We start from the raw sequence: 18,211 nt of genomic DNA, 5'->3' as shown, positions 1-18,211 counted from the left end.
TCTTATTTGCATTAGTTGTGGAATCTATCAAATTACACAACCTAGACTCTCTTGCATTCATATCCAGTTTTCAAAAAACCCAGTATTGATTGATCCAATTGATAGGAATTAAAATATGCAACATAAATCGAGTTTAAAGTCATTGTGCACATAAAAATTTATGTTTTGTAAGTATGAAAACTTGACCAATGGATACCTTATCATATTCAAAAAAAGATATGACAACTGACCAGTCTCTAAGCATTTACGAGCCCCATCTACCATCCCTTTAGTTCCAACTATTTGTTGTGAACGTTTAATGTTCCAGTTAGTTTTTATTAGTCGGTAGCAAAATAACAAAAACATCACTTTTGAGACTGATGGAGAAATACGGGGCAAGGTAAATGGTCTTACAAAGTTTTGCTCTTGTTGTCATGTCCTAGTTATGGGATGCTTGGAGTCTTTTTTTGAATCTTGCTAGATGCTATATAAGATATTAGATATGTGATGCATTTATGTTAGATTCAAATGAGTCTACATACAAATATAACAAAGAAACAAACAAACAAATATGCAAACTTAACACTTATGTTGTTTGTCAAGATAGGTTCATCGTAAAATTCATGCTTTTTCAGCTCTTTTGGTTGTCACACCCCTCTTGGTGATCGACGCCTCCTCTAACATATTCATTATACCTCAAACACCATAATTGAGTCATCGCTTAGGGGTGGGGGTTTGGTTCTCTTTTTGTTGTTATGTTTCCCTTTATATTTATAAGTATTCATCACAAAATACCTAAGATATAAATAGAAGACATAAGATATTTGAGCAATTCATTAAAAATAATAGATAAATATAAACAAGCAATTCATTAAACAACTCTTAACAAATAAATTACATAATATATTGGAGCAGTTCACTAAAAAATAATAGATAAATACAAAGTAGTTCATTAAAAAACTTTTATTAAATACACATTTAGAAAAGCATAAGTACCCATACATATTGTTATTTATGCTTTTGTTTGTTATGGCCAACCTCAACACATATGTTGCACTTGTATGATGCAACATCCTTGTGTTATATTCTCTGTCTTTTCACCTTAGATCGTCTTGTTTTGCATATCACTTTTGGTGGATAAACAAGAATAAGAGTCGATGAAGTGATGTGTGGGACATTATCCACCAACAAAAGTAATGTATATGCATTATATGCGGCTCAATATGATTCAACTGGAAAGAACTTGTCAGAGTAATCCTCTGGTAGCTTGCTCTCATTCAAAATATAAGTGATTATATGTTCAAATAGAATCCTGCCAACCTGTCACTCTTGACACGAGCATAACTGCTTCTCAAAATCAACATTGTAACTGTGAGATTGGTCGCGGGCTTCGTATCGAAGTCAGTGACAATGCACTACTTGCACACGTAGTTGTGCCTTTCACTTAAGTGCCTCTACATTTTTTTTGAACTCAAGCACCACAACATCTGACATTTTATGTCTGATATTTTTTCTTTTATCAAAAAGATTTATCAACATGAGACGAAGCCTTTCAATGAGAAGAATTTGGGGATTGTCACATATAACGAGAATCTACAAATTTTAGCTCTCGACTATATTAGATGTTAAGCACCCATATCTTTTTGCTGAAAAGTAATTGTTTATTCATTCTGTAACAACTATACTCCATCTAACGTTTGTTTTAACTGGACAAGAAGTTGTATTTTATATGTCCAGTGTTTAATTTATATTGTGAGGATAGTTTGTGCACACATGAATAATGGGCTGAATAACTTCATTTTATATTGTACGACCCGATCCACCCCACCATATGAGTGTTTTGACATGTTATTATGGATTTTAGCCCTGGATATGGTTTCAGATTAGATCCAAACACCAAAAAATATTTAAAAAATGGGTCATTTGAGAAAAAATAAAAGTTGATATTTTTTTAAATATACATGCTTTAATCGGTATCATATTGGATCTAATCATGAAAGTTTATCAAAAAGTTATGAATTTTAACCTTGAATATGGATTTCAAATTGGATCAAAGTACCCAAAAAGTTTAAAATTTGGGTAATTGAGAAAAAAATAAGAATTCATATTTTTTATATACAAATGCAAAAATGATAAATAAATCATAAAACCTTAAAAGACAAGAAAATAAATCATAAATAAATAATAAATAAACAAAAAAAAACTTAAACTATAAGAAAAATAAATCATAAATAAACCACAAAATCAAAGAAACCATAAATAAACCATAAAAGTAAATATAGAAATCCCTAATCAAGAGAGAGAGAGAGAGAGGGTTGAGGGTAGACCCTCTCCCCCTGATGTTTCATTTTTTATTTTAATATGTGTTTCCCCATCCCTGATTGTAGTGTATCAGGGGGTGGGGGACACGACGAACACACATTTTTACCGGTGCAACATCCCGTGGGATGCACAATCAAACACACCCCTAGGGTGCATCTAGGGATGGCAATGGACCGGGACAGGACTGGGAACACGGTCTCCACTCTCGCCTCGTCTAAAAAACTGGACCTCCGTCCCCGGTCCAAACAAGGGTGAGGCGGGGCGGGGGCCTCGTTTTCCCTCGGTCCATTGCCATCCCTTACAAGGATTTGGGACGGGGCAGGGCAGGGATCTGGACGGGGCAGGGGAAAGCATAAGTCCATCCCCACACAGGTTTTGATTTTAACATTCATCCCCGCCTCCATCCCAGTTTCATGTCCTTCATCCCAGGTCCAAACGGGGCGCAGCGGGGCGGGGCCCCGTTTTCCCCCAATCCACTGCTATCCCTAGGTGCATCCAAATATTGGGTCATGCAACAAGTAGAGAAAATGGAAGCCCAAACCTGACCCATAATTAAAAATGTGTTTAAAAAACTTTTTAACTTAAAATTATGTCTAAAATGCTCAGTTTGGGTAAAATCGGGTTGGATAACAAACAAAATCATAGTTCAGACCCGACCAGTATATTTTCGTCCCCTTTGCCTCGACCCAAAAGTAGTTTGGTGGGCCTTGTATCCCCATATCCAAAAATTCAGATTTGGGTCAGGTTGAACACCCCGACAAGGATCCAACCCATCGATAGCCTTAACTATGATTCTGTGAAATTCTTTTAAATATGATTTGAATCTAGCACTACTCAGGTTGCATTTTCTTAAATCCACATCAATGTCCGGCCATCTTAGTTGATGTGTAGTTACGATGGGGATCATAATTGGGTCAACTACGAACCCATTTCTTCTTTCCCCACTAGAATTGCATGTGGAAGCAAATAGGGCCAGATTCGGGTGGGATGTAGGCATTACTAATACATCACTAATTACGGGTTAACTGGATCCACCTTACTCTGATTCAAATTCAGATTTGGATTAAGAAAAAAACATTAACCAGATCCATATCTGTTATCTAATTAACTTAGTTGGATACAATTTTACTTATGTTTGAATTCGGAGTAATTGAAATTCCAATGTAAGAACTTGAACTTGAATCCGATTTGTTTAAGATATCAAATCTGGAAAGCTTTGGTAGATTCATTTAACTGTATTCAGGTCGGTCAAATATCTTATTTAAACATGTTGCATTTGACATTCATAATCAATCATCAGAAGCTTCTGAAAACCTAGGATGCTCGCTTCTCAAGACGATTTGCTTTAGAAGCGTGAAATCACAGGTTATTTTAAACTTCTGAAACTTTACGGGAAGCTCATTTCTCAAAAATGAAAAGCTTTATTTTTTCATATATAAAATTGAACTATTTTGATCTTAGAATCGAACTTGATTGATGTTAGAAAGATGCTTAACAGTAGGAGATTTGTCCTTAAAAAAAATGTTAATGCATTTACTGTAAAAACTTACATATATTAAAGATATATTAGAGTAAAAAGATCAAAATATGCATTTAATTGAAAATGCTAGAATGCCCCATTAACCTGGGAGCCAGTTTTGCAGGCCAATATCCCAATCTAGTTGGAAGTCTCTGACCATAAGCACTGGAGCCATGCACTTGGACTGCAAAATCTTTTGGGCTGACATCCATTGTTTGATTTCCCTCGTATGATAACTTCTCCTTGCGTTACACCAACTACGGCCAGCTTGGTCAAGTTATCCCCAACTCCAAACCTTCCCATGGTGGGTCGCTGCCATCAGCCTGCAGACAGACCAACTGTATAAGTCGAGCACCTGCGAGCAAAGCTTCACTGCTTGCCCTCTATTTTTTTGGTTTCCTTGGTTGTGTTATCGACTCAACTCCTTGGATTATTTGTGCCGCACCGATTACGACCAACTTGGTCCAATAACCATTTTCGGACCACGAAGAACCCTCCAACTCTTCACCACCAGCCAAGGAAATGTAAGATGCTGAAAAAGGATGGATACAACCCAAACCTATCTGAGCAAAGTCTCAAACCCTAGAATCACCCACAAGTCGACATTTTAACCTCTTTAGAAGACTCGAAAATCTGAATTAGTTAAGGATGTTCCAAGTGAAGAAAATCCAATAGTATAGATGAACTGCTCTTGGGGTCTGTTTATACATCATATGCTCAATTACAGGAGGGAGGGTATTCTTCTAAACTAACCAAAACACCGAAGATAAATGTGAATTCCCTCCCTTCGATGAAAGAGGGGAATGAGCAACAAATTGTGGAAGCACAGTCCTTGAATTTCGTTATTCATTGTTTCAAGCAACAAAAAACAGGAAAATCATCAAAAATACAATCAATACAAAGAATATCTTGATCATCAACCAACGGTTGGAGGATATCCCGTTGAGGTACTTAAGCAACGCCCCTTGTGCTCCCTCCACATTTGCCAGCGTGTCGTCCATGTTCTCGTCAATCCTGCCATGAATAACAAAAGCATTCAGATTATCTAATACATGGAAAGTGAAAATGGCACTGGAAGGTATCATCTTCATCTTGTTGTGCATCAATCTTCTTAATGTTTCAGTGTTGATTCCATGTACAAAGACATGGTGAGCTGAAAGCTGCACATTGTCATTTTTCTCTCGTCCATGGTCCTCTGAGAGTGGAATGGCTCATGTGCCTCAAGGGACAGACCTCTCTCTCTCTCTCTCACACACACACACACACCTGATGGCAAGCTCCCCTTGTTGAGAGACCATGGTAGCTAACTGAGTGAAGATGTTACTAGGCACATGACCTCTCTCTCTCTCTCTCTCACACACACACACACACACCTGATGGCAAGCTCCCCTTGTTGAGAGACCATGGTAGCTAACTGAGTGAAGATGTTACTGAGCTCTAGAATGGTTGATTCCACGTTCTGGAGAGCTTCTGCCCTACTCTGCATGTAAGTATCTTGCATTGCAACCAACTGTTGCTGTTGAGAAGATGATGAACCCATAGGAGTTGATGGCTCTCCGTTCATCTGCCTCCTACATATACCAGATGCACAAAATTAACCTTATTGCTTTTATTTTCTCTTGAATGACTAAAACCACCTTTAGGCCATAATTGACAATGGGAAAAAGATGGGATAATTCTGCACAAAATATGAAAAATAGAATGTGCCATTCCCGACAAGTGAAATTTTTTCACATAAAAAAAATCACATTTTTCTATATTATTTTCCCATAGGTGCCATATGAAAAGTTTCCCCACTACAAAGGTGGAGAAATGGTGGTGAAATTTTTCTTAGTGTACATCTCATGCTTTTCATATAAATATAAATATTCAATTTTTGTGAAATTTTTTATCACTTCCAAACATGGCCTTAAGATAACGTATATTAGAAAAGGGAAAAAAGAACTGAATAATCAAGGACAGTAAAAAGCACATGATAAATAAACACTAAGGCAGCACAATACTAAGAAGTTAAACAACAAAATTCCTGAAAATTGCAGCATAAATTTCCAGAACTTATAAAGGGCCTCATTTTGCACAACAAGCAACTTTTGACTGAAGTCAGCAACCACAGCACATACAATGTTCTTTCTTTCTAATATTCAATACACATTTCTTGTGGGAAGTTTCCCAAAGATATTTGAAAAGAAAGGAATAAAAGGAACCAATAGGAATTCATGTCCAGATTTTTACAAAAGAAAAGGGAGAAACAAACCAAGGCAAAGATATCAATCATAACAGTTTAGAAGGAATATATAAGTTAGTGTAATGAAATGAGGATCTTCCACAATAGCACAAATGCTGGTAACAGGTGTCTATTGAAGACACTACAACCATAACCCACAAAAAGGCATAAATGGAATAACACAAAAGACAAAAATAATAAACTTTAGTTCATTCATATGAAATGCATAAAAGCATTGTTACGATGGAGAGGGGGATCACCCCTTATTTATACACAAATGAGATGGAGAAAGAGGAGCTTCTAAGAAGCTCCATAGAGTCGTTGGAGCTAGTCCAACGACTCTAATAGTAGCCCGTTGGACTAGCTCCAATGACTATATTGACTAGTCAAGATCTAGTTGGATCTTGACTAGTTAAAAGCCTAGTTCAATGTGAACTAGACAAAAAAGTAAAAATATAAAAAAGAAAAAAAATAAAAATAAATAAAAATATAATAAATAAATATTATATATTATATATATAGTTACACTTTTTAACACTCCTCAAACTTACAGTACAATGAGTGAAAGTTTGTTTAAGAAAAATGATATCTAAGAGCATCGAGAGGTTTGGTGAAGAAGTCTGCTAATTGATATTATGATGTGACATATATCAGATCAATAGTTCCGTGTAGATACTTCTCTCTAACGTAGTGACAATCCATTTCAATATGTTTAGTGTGTTCATACTTCATAGAATGTTCGGTTGCTGGCAATATAGATCGCACTTTTGTTGTCACAGCATATGCGCGAAGCTTATGTCATTTCAACTCCCATGTCAGCCAACAGTTTTCTGAGCCAAACTACCTCCATTGTTGTGGTGGTCATGACTCGATATTCAGCTTCAGTAGACGAAAGAGAGACATTTTGTTGCTTTTTGCACTACAACGAAATCAAGGATTCACCTAAGAAAACACAGAAACCAGTGGTTGAGTGCCTATTATTGAGATCACCTCCCCCAGCCAGCATCAGTGTAAGCAATTAAATTTAATGAGGATGAAACAAACAAGAAGAGGCCATGTGACAGTGAAGACTTGATATATCTAACAATTCACAAAACTACTCCCATGTGAATAAAAGTGGGAGCATGCTGAAATTGACTAGTTGTATGTACAACGTGTGCTATATCAGGTCTAGTAATGGAGAGATAAGAAAGATCTCCAATGAGCTATGTATAAAGGATAGGATCATCAAGAAGTTCCCAGTCATCGATTTATATTTTGATGTTGACAACTTATAAAGTATTCACCCTCTTATCATTTGTAATTTCAGACCGGAAAACAATATCAAAAGCAAACTTAGATTGAGATAATAAATATCTTCGAGGGGAATAAGCAACTTCAATTCTTAAAAAATATCTCAATAGACCTAAATCAGACATTTTAAAATGATTTTTAAGAAGTTTTTTAATGTTTTCAACTCCCTGTTTATCGTCTCCGGTGATGATCAAGTCATCCACATAAAGAAAAGAATAATAATTCCTACATCAGAAATCTTAATAAACACATGCAGTGTCAGTTAAACAAGTTCTAAATCCAATATCAAGCATAACGTGACTAAAACTATCATACTAGACTTTTGATGCTTATTTAAGACCATAACGAGTTTTCTCTAAACGAAGAGTTTTACCCTATGTCACATGGGTGCGGGTGCGGGGGTGTGGCACTTTCAAAAAACTCGGGTGCGGGGGTGCGACACTTTCAAAAAACTCGGGTGCGGGGGTGCAACAAAAATATAAAAAATTATACATATATAAAGTCCAAAAGTTGAACATAAATGACCCTGGGTGTGTTGAGTGCACCCAGGGTCAAGTTGACCGCATCGGGTGCGGGTGCGGGTGCGGGTGCGACATGGGTGCGGCACCCATTGGAAGAGTCCCTGTGACATATATAAAGTTAAAGTCCAAAAGTTGGACATAAATGACCATGGGTGCGATCAACGCACCTAGGGTCAGGTTGACCACACTGGGTGCGACACCCAGTTGGGCGAGTCCCTGTGACATAGGTTTTACCCTTAGGAATACTAATACCAGGAGGTGCTTTCATATAAACTTATTCAACTAAGTATCCATTGAGAAAAACATTTTTAACATCCATTTAAAATATGAATCATTTCCTAATAGAAGCTAAGGCTATTAGTGTCCATATTATGGTCATCCGAGCAATGGAAGCAAAAGTTTCTTCGTAATCAATGCCATACTCTTGGAAATACCTCTTAGCTACTAATCTGGCTTTATATCTCTCAAGAGTTGTCACTGTTGATTTTGACTTTATAAACCCACCTACAACCTATAGGTTTCTTTCTTTGTGGAATATCTTGAATGGTACAAGTGTTTGCCCTTTCTAATGCTTCTAATTCTGCCTTCATAGCTTCTACCCACTCTATGTGATTTTTGGCTTGAGTATAGGATATAGGTTCTATATACGAATATATTAATGTAATAAATACCTTATATGTGGGTGAAAAAGACTCGTAGGACACAAATTTTCTGAGAGGCTTAGACTCGGGATGACCTTCTAGTTTGTGCTTCGGAATATTTTTTCAATGCACATGCAAGATTGGATTCTCTATGTCTAGGGTATTGTAAACTCGTGTCCCTATGGGTTTGCTCTTCATTAGTAACATTATGTTCAGAATCAACAATACCTTGATTATCGTCTAGGTCATGTTCATGGTCATATTCATCAAATTTTGAAGTTAAATATATTAAAAAAGAATATTTGGTTACTTCCTTAGTCTTTTCAAAAAAAAAAAACTTTCTTTTTTAATGATACATTTCTTGACACATACAATTTTTCATTTTTAAAATTATAACATCTATAGCCTTTTTTATTATCTGTATAATCTAAAAAGGCACAAGTAATGGCCTGGGGAAAGAGTTTATCATTTCTGCTGGTGAAGACAAAACATTTTCATCCAAAAACTCTTAATCTGGAGTAATCAGGAGATAATTTGATAAGTTTTTCAATCGGAGTTATATTTTTCAAAGATGTTATTCAGTTAATGAGATAGATAGCAGTTCGGGCAGATTCTGCCCAAAATTCTTTTGAAATTTTATTTGCTATCAATAAAGTCCTAGCAGTTTCCATAATGTGTCTGTGTTTCCGTTCAGCCAAACTATTTTGTTGAGCTCTGTGTGGATAAGATCTTTGACGTGTAATACCATGAAAATTAAGCAAAACTTTTATAATTGCAAAATTTTTCAAAACTTAAAAAGTGTTGAATTTTGGATATGTGAGAATGGTCAAGTCTTTTGTGTCATAGATTCAAATCCAATTTTTGAACATTATAACAAAAGGCGTTCTTGGGTAATTCCAAAAAATTCATATAGTAGAGTCCTCCTTCTCTATGGCATTCCCCAAACAGCTTCCCTGACTGACGATCCTGTACCCGCTAACCATGAGAAGAGAAGGGGATGTTACACCCATAATCAGATATTTGAGAAGCAGATAAAAGGTTTAAATTTAGTTTGAGAATATATCTAACTTCTGAAATAAAGATTTTTTTTATTTATGAAGGTTTTCAAAATTTTCTATTCCTTTTATATCAAGGGATGTACCATTAGCTGTGAAAACTTTTGACACACTTGAGTTATTGTCAAGACATTCAGACGCTCTATTGATATTTGGAGTCACATGAAAAGAAGCACCAGAGTCAAGGAGCCAAGAAAAATTATCAGTATCGAAAAATGATAAGATAACTGCTCCGGTTGAAGCTTCAGTTGAAGAGGATGCTCCTTTGAGAAGAGTGGTGTAAGTTTTATGAAATAAATTTTTAAAGCAATATTTTTTATGAAAACGGTTTATGCAAGTCAGACACCAAATAATAAAAACCGGCTCGCACGAGTGGTGGAGTCTGAGTTGATCTGAGGGAACGGGAAAAATACTTTATATTTCATAAATAACTAAGCTACTCTTTATTGCCTTGAAAATAAAAATTAATTAACTAAATAAAAAGAGTGCATCACCCTGCAGAGGGCTTAAACAAATAAATAAATGGTTTTATTACAAACCCAAATTAAATAATAAAATAATAAAAATCCTAATCTAAAAGAAAAGAAAAAAACGTCCTATGCTTGAGCTTTGTGTCCCTTCGTTGTCCTTCGGTAGTTATGATCTCTCTTCTTTTTCTTCATCATCTATTTTCTATTTCTTGAAGAGCTCCTTGAGGAGCTCTGAGGGGCCTTAAGACCTTTTGAGGGGACCTCAGAGGGCTCTTCGAGGGTACTTTTGAGGGCTCACCACACGTCTGAACGCTTCCCTGCAAAACAAAACACAAAATAAGTTGCAATATGCTGAAAATCAAATAGAGCAAACATGGAATCATGCTCTGTGCGATGAGGATGAATAAAAACTAAAAAAAACAATGCAAGCCATGATCCTAAATACTACGGAGAAGGGAGAGAAGAAGTATACCTTGCGGCCTACCTCCGACGAAAGGGTTGAGAAGAAGATGACTTTTTCACTGGCTCACACGTCTCCACGATGAATAAAGAACGAAGATACCAGCGATGAAAGAGTTTAGAAGAAGAGAAGAAGAGGAAGAAAGGGAAAACAGGGAGGGAACCGGTAGGAAGAGAGAGGAAAAAGAGAGAGAGAGAGGATAGAGAAAGGCAGAGGAGAGGGCGTGAACTCCAGAGGGGGAAAACGTGTGATCATGCTGAAAAAATGCTATTTATACTAAAAAATATTAGGTTTTCATGATTTCTACAAAAGTCCGGATAGTTTTCAAAAATTCCAAAAAGGGTCGCCTCTAGAAAATGTGTTTTTCAAAAAGTAAAACTTCTAATTTAACTACAATTAATTAATTAACTCCTAATCTAATTAAACTACACGTTAGAAAAAATCATAAACTAAACAAAACACTGAAAAATGCAGGGTAAGCTTTGAAATGTGTATTTTTTCTAAGTTTTCCATTTTAAAGCGACTTCTCAAAACTAACAATAAAAATGGGTTTTTAATGCGATTTTCTATGGATCATGCATAACATAGTATGAATAAAATATAAAAATATATGCATGATCAAAGAGGTCGAAGGATTTCCATTAATTGTGCCATAGATACAGGTGCATCTTGATTGGTTTGATTTTTTTATTCTGAACCAACGGATGCAACTTTCTTTTTTTTCTTCTCTTCAACTTAGGGCATTGAGGCCTATAGTGCCCCAGTTCATAACAATTGTGGCAAATGACTTTTCTTTTGTCATAATCATTGTTTTGTCTACCAAAGTGAGGAGGCCTAAGTGCGCATATAATTTTTCAGTCTAGATACGGCTAGAATGGAATCTTCTTCATTCTTTGGAGTATTCTTCTTGAGACTATTTTCCTCCAGAGTTAGTTCATCAATAGCGTCAATGATAGAGGGAACTTTTCTTCTATGTAAAAGAGCTGATTTGGTTGTTTCAAATTCTGGCCTTAAACCATTTATAAATTGGTAAAAGTGTTCCATATCGAGTCATTTTTGGCAAAGCTCGATATCTTCGGGACAATGTCATTTTGGTTCAAAAAAAGCCAACTCTTCCCAAAGTTTGAACAACTCATTATAATATTCCCTAATACTTTTATCCTTTTGAGTCAAAGTCCGAACTTTGCCTTGCAAATTGCATACATATGCAATGTTCTTAAGGGATACATATTTCTAAGATATTCTCAGGCTTTATTAGAATACTCGAATTTGGCTAGATTAGAGCATTTTTTGATGTCAACGCTATTAATTAACCATGACATAATTTTGACACTTTTTATCATAAGTAGCCAAAGACTTATTGTTCTCTCATTCCGTGAAGTACTTTTTTCTCATTTTAATTTTTTTTGAGAATTAGTTTTGGTTCTGAATCGGAACCATCTACTATTCTCCACAACCCTGTTCCCCAAATGTAAGGCTTCATAATTGAAGCCCACATCACATTGTTAGTATCATTTAATTTCATGGGCATGATGGTGACTTTATCATTGTCATCCATTTTTACAAAGATGAGAGAAAAAAAGATAGATGAAAAGAGAAAAAAGGAAAAGGAGAAAGAAAAAGGGAAAAAAAAGAGGAAGAGACAAGAGCACAATTATGATTTTTGTGTAGATAATCGATCCTCCAAACGTCTTCTTTCTTCAACTAAGGTGGCACCAAAATCACTTGAATCACGAACAAGAAGATGAATCAACTTTCGCTAAGGAGGCACAGAAAACGAGGTGAAAATTCTTCAAGAACTAGAAGCTTTCAAGCTCTGATACCATGTAATGAAATGAGGATCTTCCACAAAAGCACAAATGCTTGTAATAGGTGTCTATTGAAGACACTACAACCATAACCCACAAAAGGGCATAAATGGAAGAACACAAAAGATAAAAATAATAAACTTTATTTCATTCATATGAAATGCATAAAAGCATTGTTACAATGAAGAGGGGGATCACCCCTTATTTATATACAAATGAGATGGAGAAAGAGGAGCTTCTAAGATGCTCCATAGAGTTGTTGGAGCTAGTCAACGGCTCTAATTGTAGTTATTGGAGCTAACTGTATTGACTAGACAAAATCTAGTTGGATCTTGACTAGTTAAAAGTCTAGTTCAATGTGGTGAACTAGACAAAAAAGTAAAAATATAAAAAAAGAAAAGAAAAATAAATAAAAATAAAAATATAATAAATAAATATTATATATTATCTATGTCACAGGGATTCGGCTAGCAGGGTGCCGCACCCGCGTCGATGCGACTCGACGTAGGTGCAGCACCGGGTGCGGTCAACCCGACCCTGGGTGCGATCAATGCACCCTGGGTCATTTTGGTCCAATTCTCGAACTTAAAAAAAAAATTGCCAAGAAACTTTTTTTTGCCCTATATGTCACACGGATTCTCCAACTAGGTGCCGCACCCGTGTCGCATCCGCACTCACACCCGATGCGGTCAACCTGACCTTGGGTGCAGTCAACACACCCAGGGTCATTTATGTCTAACTTTTGGACTTTATATATATAATTTTTTATATTTTTGCCGCACCCCCGCACCCAGGTTTTTGAAAGTGCCGCACCCGCACCCATGTGACATAGTATATTATATTATATATAGTTACACTTTTTAAGAGTTAGTGTCTGAAATTTGTCTGCAGTAAGCAAGAGAAAATTTCAGCCTGTGTTTAAAAGTATGCCGGATAATTTTACCTTGGGAATAATGGTGATGAGGATGATGAACCATTCTCCCATGGAAGAGGAGCTGTTGATGCACTGGCTGCCTTGGCAGCTAGAGGACGCTGCCGAACAAAAGGGTTACTAGTGTCCTTCGAAGGAACAGATGTATACAGCTGCCGTCTGTTTTCATGAACCTTCAAGTTCTGAATGCGGCATCAACCAAATGAATCATTAATCTCGGCTCCATAAAGAGGAGCAAATTTCTGCAACAAAATGTTTAATCTGCCAACTGGACTGAGGACTTGGAGAAATCAATCATTCCAAAGAATTTTAGTTTCAGACTCTCAGGAAACCAGGGCTTAGCCAAACAAGACCTAACAAACCCCTCTTTCATGTGCCAAATGAAAAACATAGAAGAAATTAACCTACCTCTGTACGCATTGTAAGAACATCCTTGAACTCTTTTGTGGTACTCATCAAACGATTTTTTAGATTATCTACTACTGTAGTTGCATGGTTGGTGGTGTCCTTTGAGATGTTCCCGCTTTCATTTTGTGAATTACATAGGATCTGAAGATCTCCAACAGCATTGTTCAAGGCATTAATGTCTTGCTTAATAACAGCGGTTAGCTCTTGTATTTCCAGAGTTGGGTCATCATAATAGGATGTCCTCTTTGCCACTGCAAAATAAAATTTATTTAGCTCTTGTGCACCAGAGATGTGTTATGCATGGATCAACAAACAAATTGAGCAAGTCATAAGTATCAAGAAACCGAGATTGTGAACTGAGACACACATGCAACTACTAATTGCTAATTGGTTGCCAACATTCATCATTACCAGATCCATGCCAACGACATTACACATAAACACTACAACTGTTCACCCAGAGGCTAGCATCAGCATGAAGCAGTTGGCCATCAGATCAAAAAACGGTGGCCAGCAAACAGAAACCCACATAATTTCACAAAGGCAGGAGAAGAAAAAGCAACAAAAGTACTTACCCAGTACCAATGCATACATCATGTAAAACTTTTTTTATGGTCGAGACCCCTTATAATCATATAACAAGAAAAAGTAATTGATTAACATCAGTAGCAATTTAGTGAGAAGGCATAACCAAACAACTTATCCTTGGGTCTTCTAATTCTTGGGAATGGGTTAGGACGGAGGAGGTGTTCAATTGTATCATTCCTTGTATATATATATATATATATATATATATATATATATATATATATATATATATATATATATATATATATATATATATATATATATATTTGTCCTCTCCTTTATGTAACCCCAGGGGTATTTCTGTTTTTCTTCCCATTTTACGCATATTCATACTAATGAATATGATTGTAATTATTTTTCCTTTTCTTTTATTTTTCCTTTTCTTTTTCTTATCTTTCTACCTTTTTCTTTTTTTTGACCAAGTCAAACTTGGAGGGGTCCAACACTAGACGTTGGACCCCTCCAACGGTTAGATTTCTAACCATTGGAGGGGCTCCAACATCTAGTGGGAGGCCCTCCAAGGCATCATCTCTATTATAAATAGGGGAACCCCTCCTCTTAAATGTATCCTTTTTACTTGGAGCATAGTTCTCCTTTTGTTCAATAAAGATTATTTATTTTTGCATTTGTGCTCTTTATTTGTACCTTTGTGTACTTTGTTGTTCAAGTATTCTTGTGCCCTTGTGCACATATCCCTTTGTGGTGGTTATGCTTATAGTGCACATTATCTTGTTTAAGATATTTTCACATGGTATCAAAGCAAGGCTTATAGAAGGAGAGCTCGAATTTTCTCGCTCTCTTGGAGGTTGCCTAGAAGAACGCGTCCTCTCTTCATCTTGCTCGTTTGAAGATCCTTGGTGGTAAGTTTTTTGGAATCTTTCTCTCTCTCTCTTGATTGCTTCTATGGGGGAAAAGGATTCTCATTTCTCCCTTGGGTTCAAATTAAATGGATCCAACTGCCATGTTTGGACCGGCAACATGGAGGCTCACATTAAGGGGAAAGGCCTTTGGGGATATGTCAAAGGCACTATTCTTGAACCCGAACCCAAAATCACCATCTTTGAAAAGGGTGAAATTAAGGTTCTTAATGGTGAAGAGAGAAAAAAATTTCGAAGAATACAACAAAAAACATGAAGAATGAGAGATGAAAAACTATAAAATTCTTTCATGGTTTTTTTCTTCCGTTGAAACAAGAATAAATGCAAATATATTGAAATTCAAGAAAGCATTTCAAGTATGGGAGTATCTTCAAAGAATGTACACTTCAAGAGACTTGTCCCATAAATACAATCTCCAAAAGAAGGCATTAACCCTCCAACAAGGGAAAATGACCGTTAGAGAATATTTTGCCGAATTGTCTACTATTTGGAATGAACTTGCTCTCCAAAAACCCAAATGGAGCGAAGAGGCAATTGAGATGAGACACAAACAATTAGAAGAGAATCACTTCTTCAACTTTTTAAATTGGCTTATACCCGAGTTCGAACAAACTAGATCCTCTCTTTTGTCTTCTTTTTCTTTCCCTCCTCTAGAAGATGTTCTTACCAAATTAAGTGGAAAGGAAACTAGATTGGGAATGAATAAAACCAATCAAAGTTTGTTGGCCGTTCCCTCTAAAGATGAGGCTGAGGGAGCTTATGTCGTTTCAAGACCGGGGAATAATATAAAAACATATAAACCCCCTCATTTTAACAAAAATCAAGGAGGAAGAAAAAATGGTGGGCAATATGGAAGAAGAGACTATATTAAATCATATGCCACTTTTGCAAAGAACCGGGACACATTAAGCCGGTTTGTCCTAAATGAAAAAAGATGGTAGCTATATCTACAACATTCCAACCAACCAAGGAGGAGGGACCATCAACTCCAACAATGCTACATTGTCTCTAAATCAAATCATGGAAGCTCTTCAACCTCTCCTCAAGGGATCTGTTTCGAGAGCCGTCATGTCAACCTTCTCTCCCCCCGATAAGACTCTTTGGCTCTTAGACTCGTGTGCATCCTTTCATATCACTCCAAATGTTTTTGCTCTTTCTAAATTCTCAAAAAATTTATCATCTTCTTTTGTCTCTACTACGGATGGGTTTTTTCTTGAAATAAAAAGAATTGAAGATTTTGAAAATCAAGGTTTTTTTATTCCTAAAGTTAGATTTATTCCAAAGTTAAATTTAAATTTGCTCTCAGTCTCTCAACTATCGGATCATAGGTGTGATATCAAATTCTCATCAAATAAATGTTGGATACAGGATCGTCGGTCGGGAAAGTTGATTGGAGAAGGCTCTAGGAAATGAGATCTATACTTTATGGAATTTCTCCAAATTCCCAAACACTCTTTTTGTAATATTGCCCAACATAAAGATATAATGTTTGGCATAAACGACTTGGGCATCCAAATATTGTCAAGCTTTCTTATTTGCATTTTGCTAGAAATCTATGTAAAGACAACTTCAATTGTAATGATCGTATTCTTGGAAAAATGAGAAGCTTACCTTTTGGACAAAGAACCACGTTTTCAACTAAGCCTTTTGAAATTGTACATTCGGATGTACGGGGACCGGCACCCGTAATGTCTAAGGGAGGGTTCTCGTATTATGTTATTTATGTTGATGATTACTAAAGATATTGTTGGATATATTTCTTCAAACATAAACATGAAGTTTTTTCTACCTTAGCTTTATCATATGATGATACAAAATCAATTCAATAATAAATTACAAATTCTTAGATTCTGGAGAAGAATACCTTTCAAATGAATTTAAAAGTTATATTGAAAATAATGAGATTATTCATCAAATATCTTGTCCCAAAACACCACAACAAAATGGTTTAGCCGAACGAAAACAAAGACACATAATTGAAACTACAAGGACCTTATTTCTCAAAAAAATCCAAAAAAAATTGAGCTGAAGCGGCTCTCGCATCGATATATCCCATAAATCGACTTTCATCTAAAAACTCGAATCAAATATCTCCTTTTGAAATTTTACATCAAAAGGAACCCGATTACAATAGACTAAGACTTTTTTGTTGTAAATGTTTTGTCCTCACCGACAAAAATGATAAACTATCTCCCAAAGCTATTCCTTGTGCATTTCTTGGATATTCGAAAACACAAAAAGTATTTAGGTGTTATGATATCCAAAATGACAAACTATATGTTTCAAGGAATGTAACTTTTTTGGAAAATATAAGTGGTTTTGAAGAAAATAAAACTCATGAAGATAATGTTGATTACTCCTTTTTATTTGAATTATTATCTAGAAATGAGGATCTTTCTAGTGACGATGAAATGAACGATGACGGTCATATAAGTGAAAGTATTCCTCTACCAATCCAACATGAAGAAGAGACAACCGGTGAACCAATTACATATACACATAGAGATAGAAATGCCTTTAGAAGTGCAATAGAAAGTATAGTGATCTTAGTGAACCTTCCCAAACCAACCACTCACGAAGAACCGAAAGACCTAAGAGGAATCCTTCTAGATTTATATTCTGAGTCTTTTTCTCCAAAACATAGGGCATGTCTTAGTGTCATTCATTCATATGAAGAACCTAGAAACTTCGAAGAAGCAAAAAAAAAAGAATAAAGTGAAGGGATGCAATGGATAACGAACTTAGAACACTCAACAAAGCCAAAACTTGGGTTTTTCAATATCTTCCAAATGGAAATAAATCAATAAGATGCAGATGGGTTTTTAAGGTCAAAACCAAGAGTGATGGTACTCTTGAAAGATATAAAACTCGTCTTGTCGCAAAAGGATATAATCAAGAGTACAACATAGATTACGAAGAAACTTTTGCTCCTGTTGCGCGAATGGTCACCGTAAGGTGTTTGATTACTATTGCATCTATTAAAAAATGGAACATACACCAAATGGATGTTAAAAATGCATTCATAAATGGGGACCTAAATGAAGAAGTTTATATGGATGCTCCTCCGGGCATGGATATATTGAAGGGTAAAGTCCTTCGTGTTCAAAAAACACT

General features: G+C 35.9%; 1 protein-coding gene across 1 annotated transcript in view; it reads right to left on the bottom strand.

The window, feature by feature from the left end:
• Positions 1-4,478: 4,478 nt before the first annotated feature.
• LOC149820523 (syntaxin-32-like) overlaps positions 4,479-18,211 on the bottom strand; it is a 41,268-nt gene continuing 27,535 nt past the window's right edge. Inside the window, exons 3-6 of the mRNA XM_089982292.1 lie at positions 13,632-13,882; positions 13,236-13,405; positions 5,194-5,391; positions 4,479-4,834 (exon numbers count right to left, since the gene is read on the bottom strand). Of these exons, the coding sequence (XP_089838418.1) occupies positions 4,675-4,834; positions 5,194-5,391; positions 13,236-13,405; positions 13,632-13,882 (779 nt within the window). The 3' untranslated portion in view covers positions 4,479-4,674. The remainder of the gene's footprint in view (positions 4,835-5,193; positions 5,392-13,235; positions 13,406-13,631; positions 13,883-18,211) is intronic.

The sequence above is a fragment of the Nuphar pumila genome, chromosome 12 (assembly GCF_984573655.1).
Source record: "Nuphar pumila chromosome 12, dmNupPumi1.hap1.1, whole genome shotgun sequence".
Lineage (NCBI taxonomy): Eukaryota > Viridiplantae > Streptophyta > Magnoliopsida > Nymphaeales > Nymphaeaceae > Nuphar > Nuphar pumila.
This window is presented reverse-complemented; position numbering and strand designations above follow the sequence as displayed.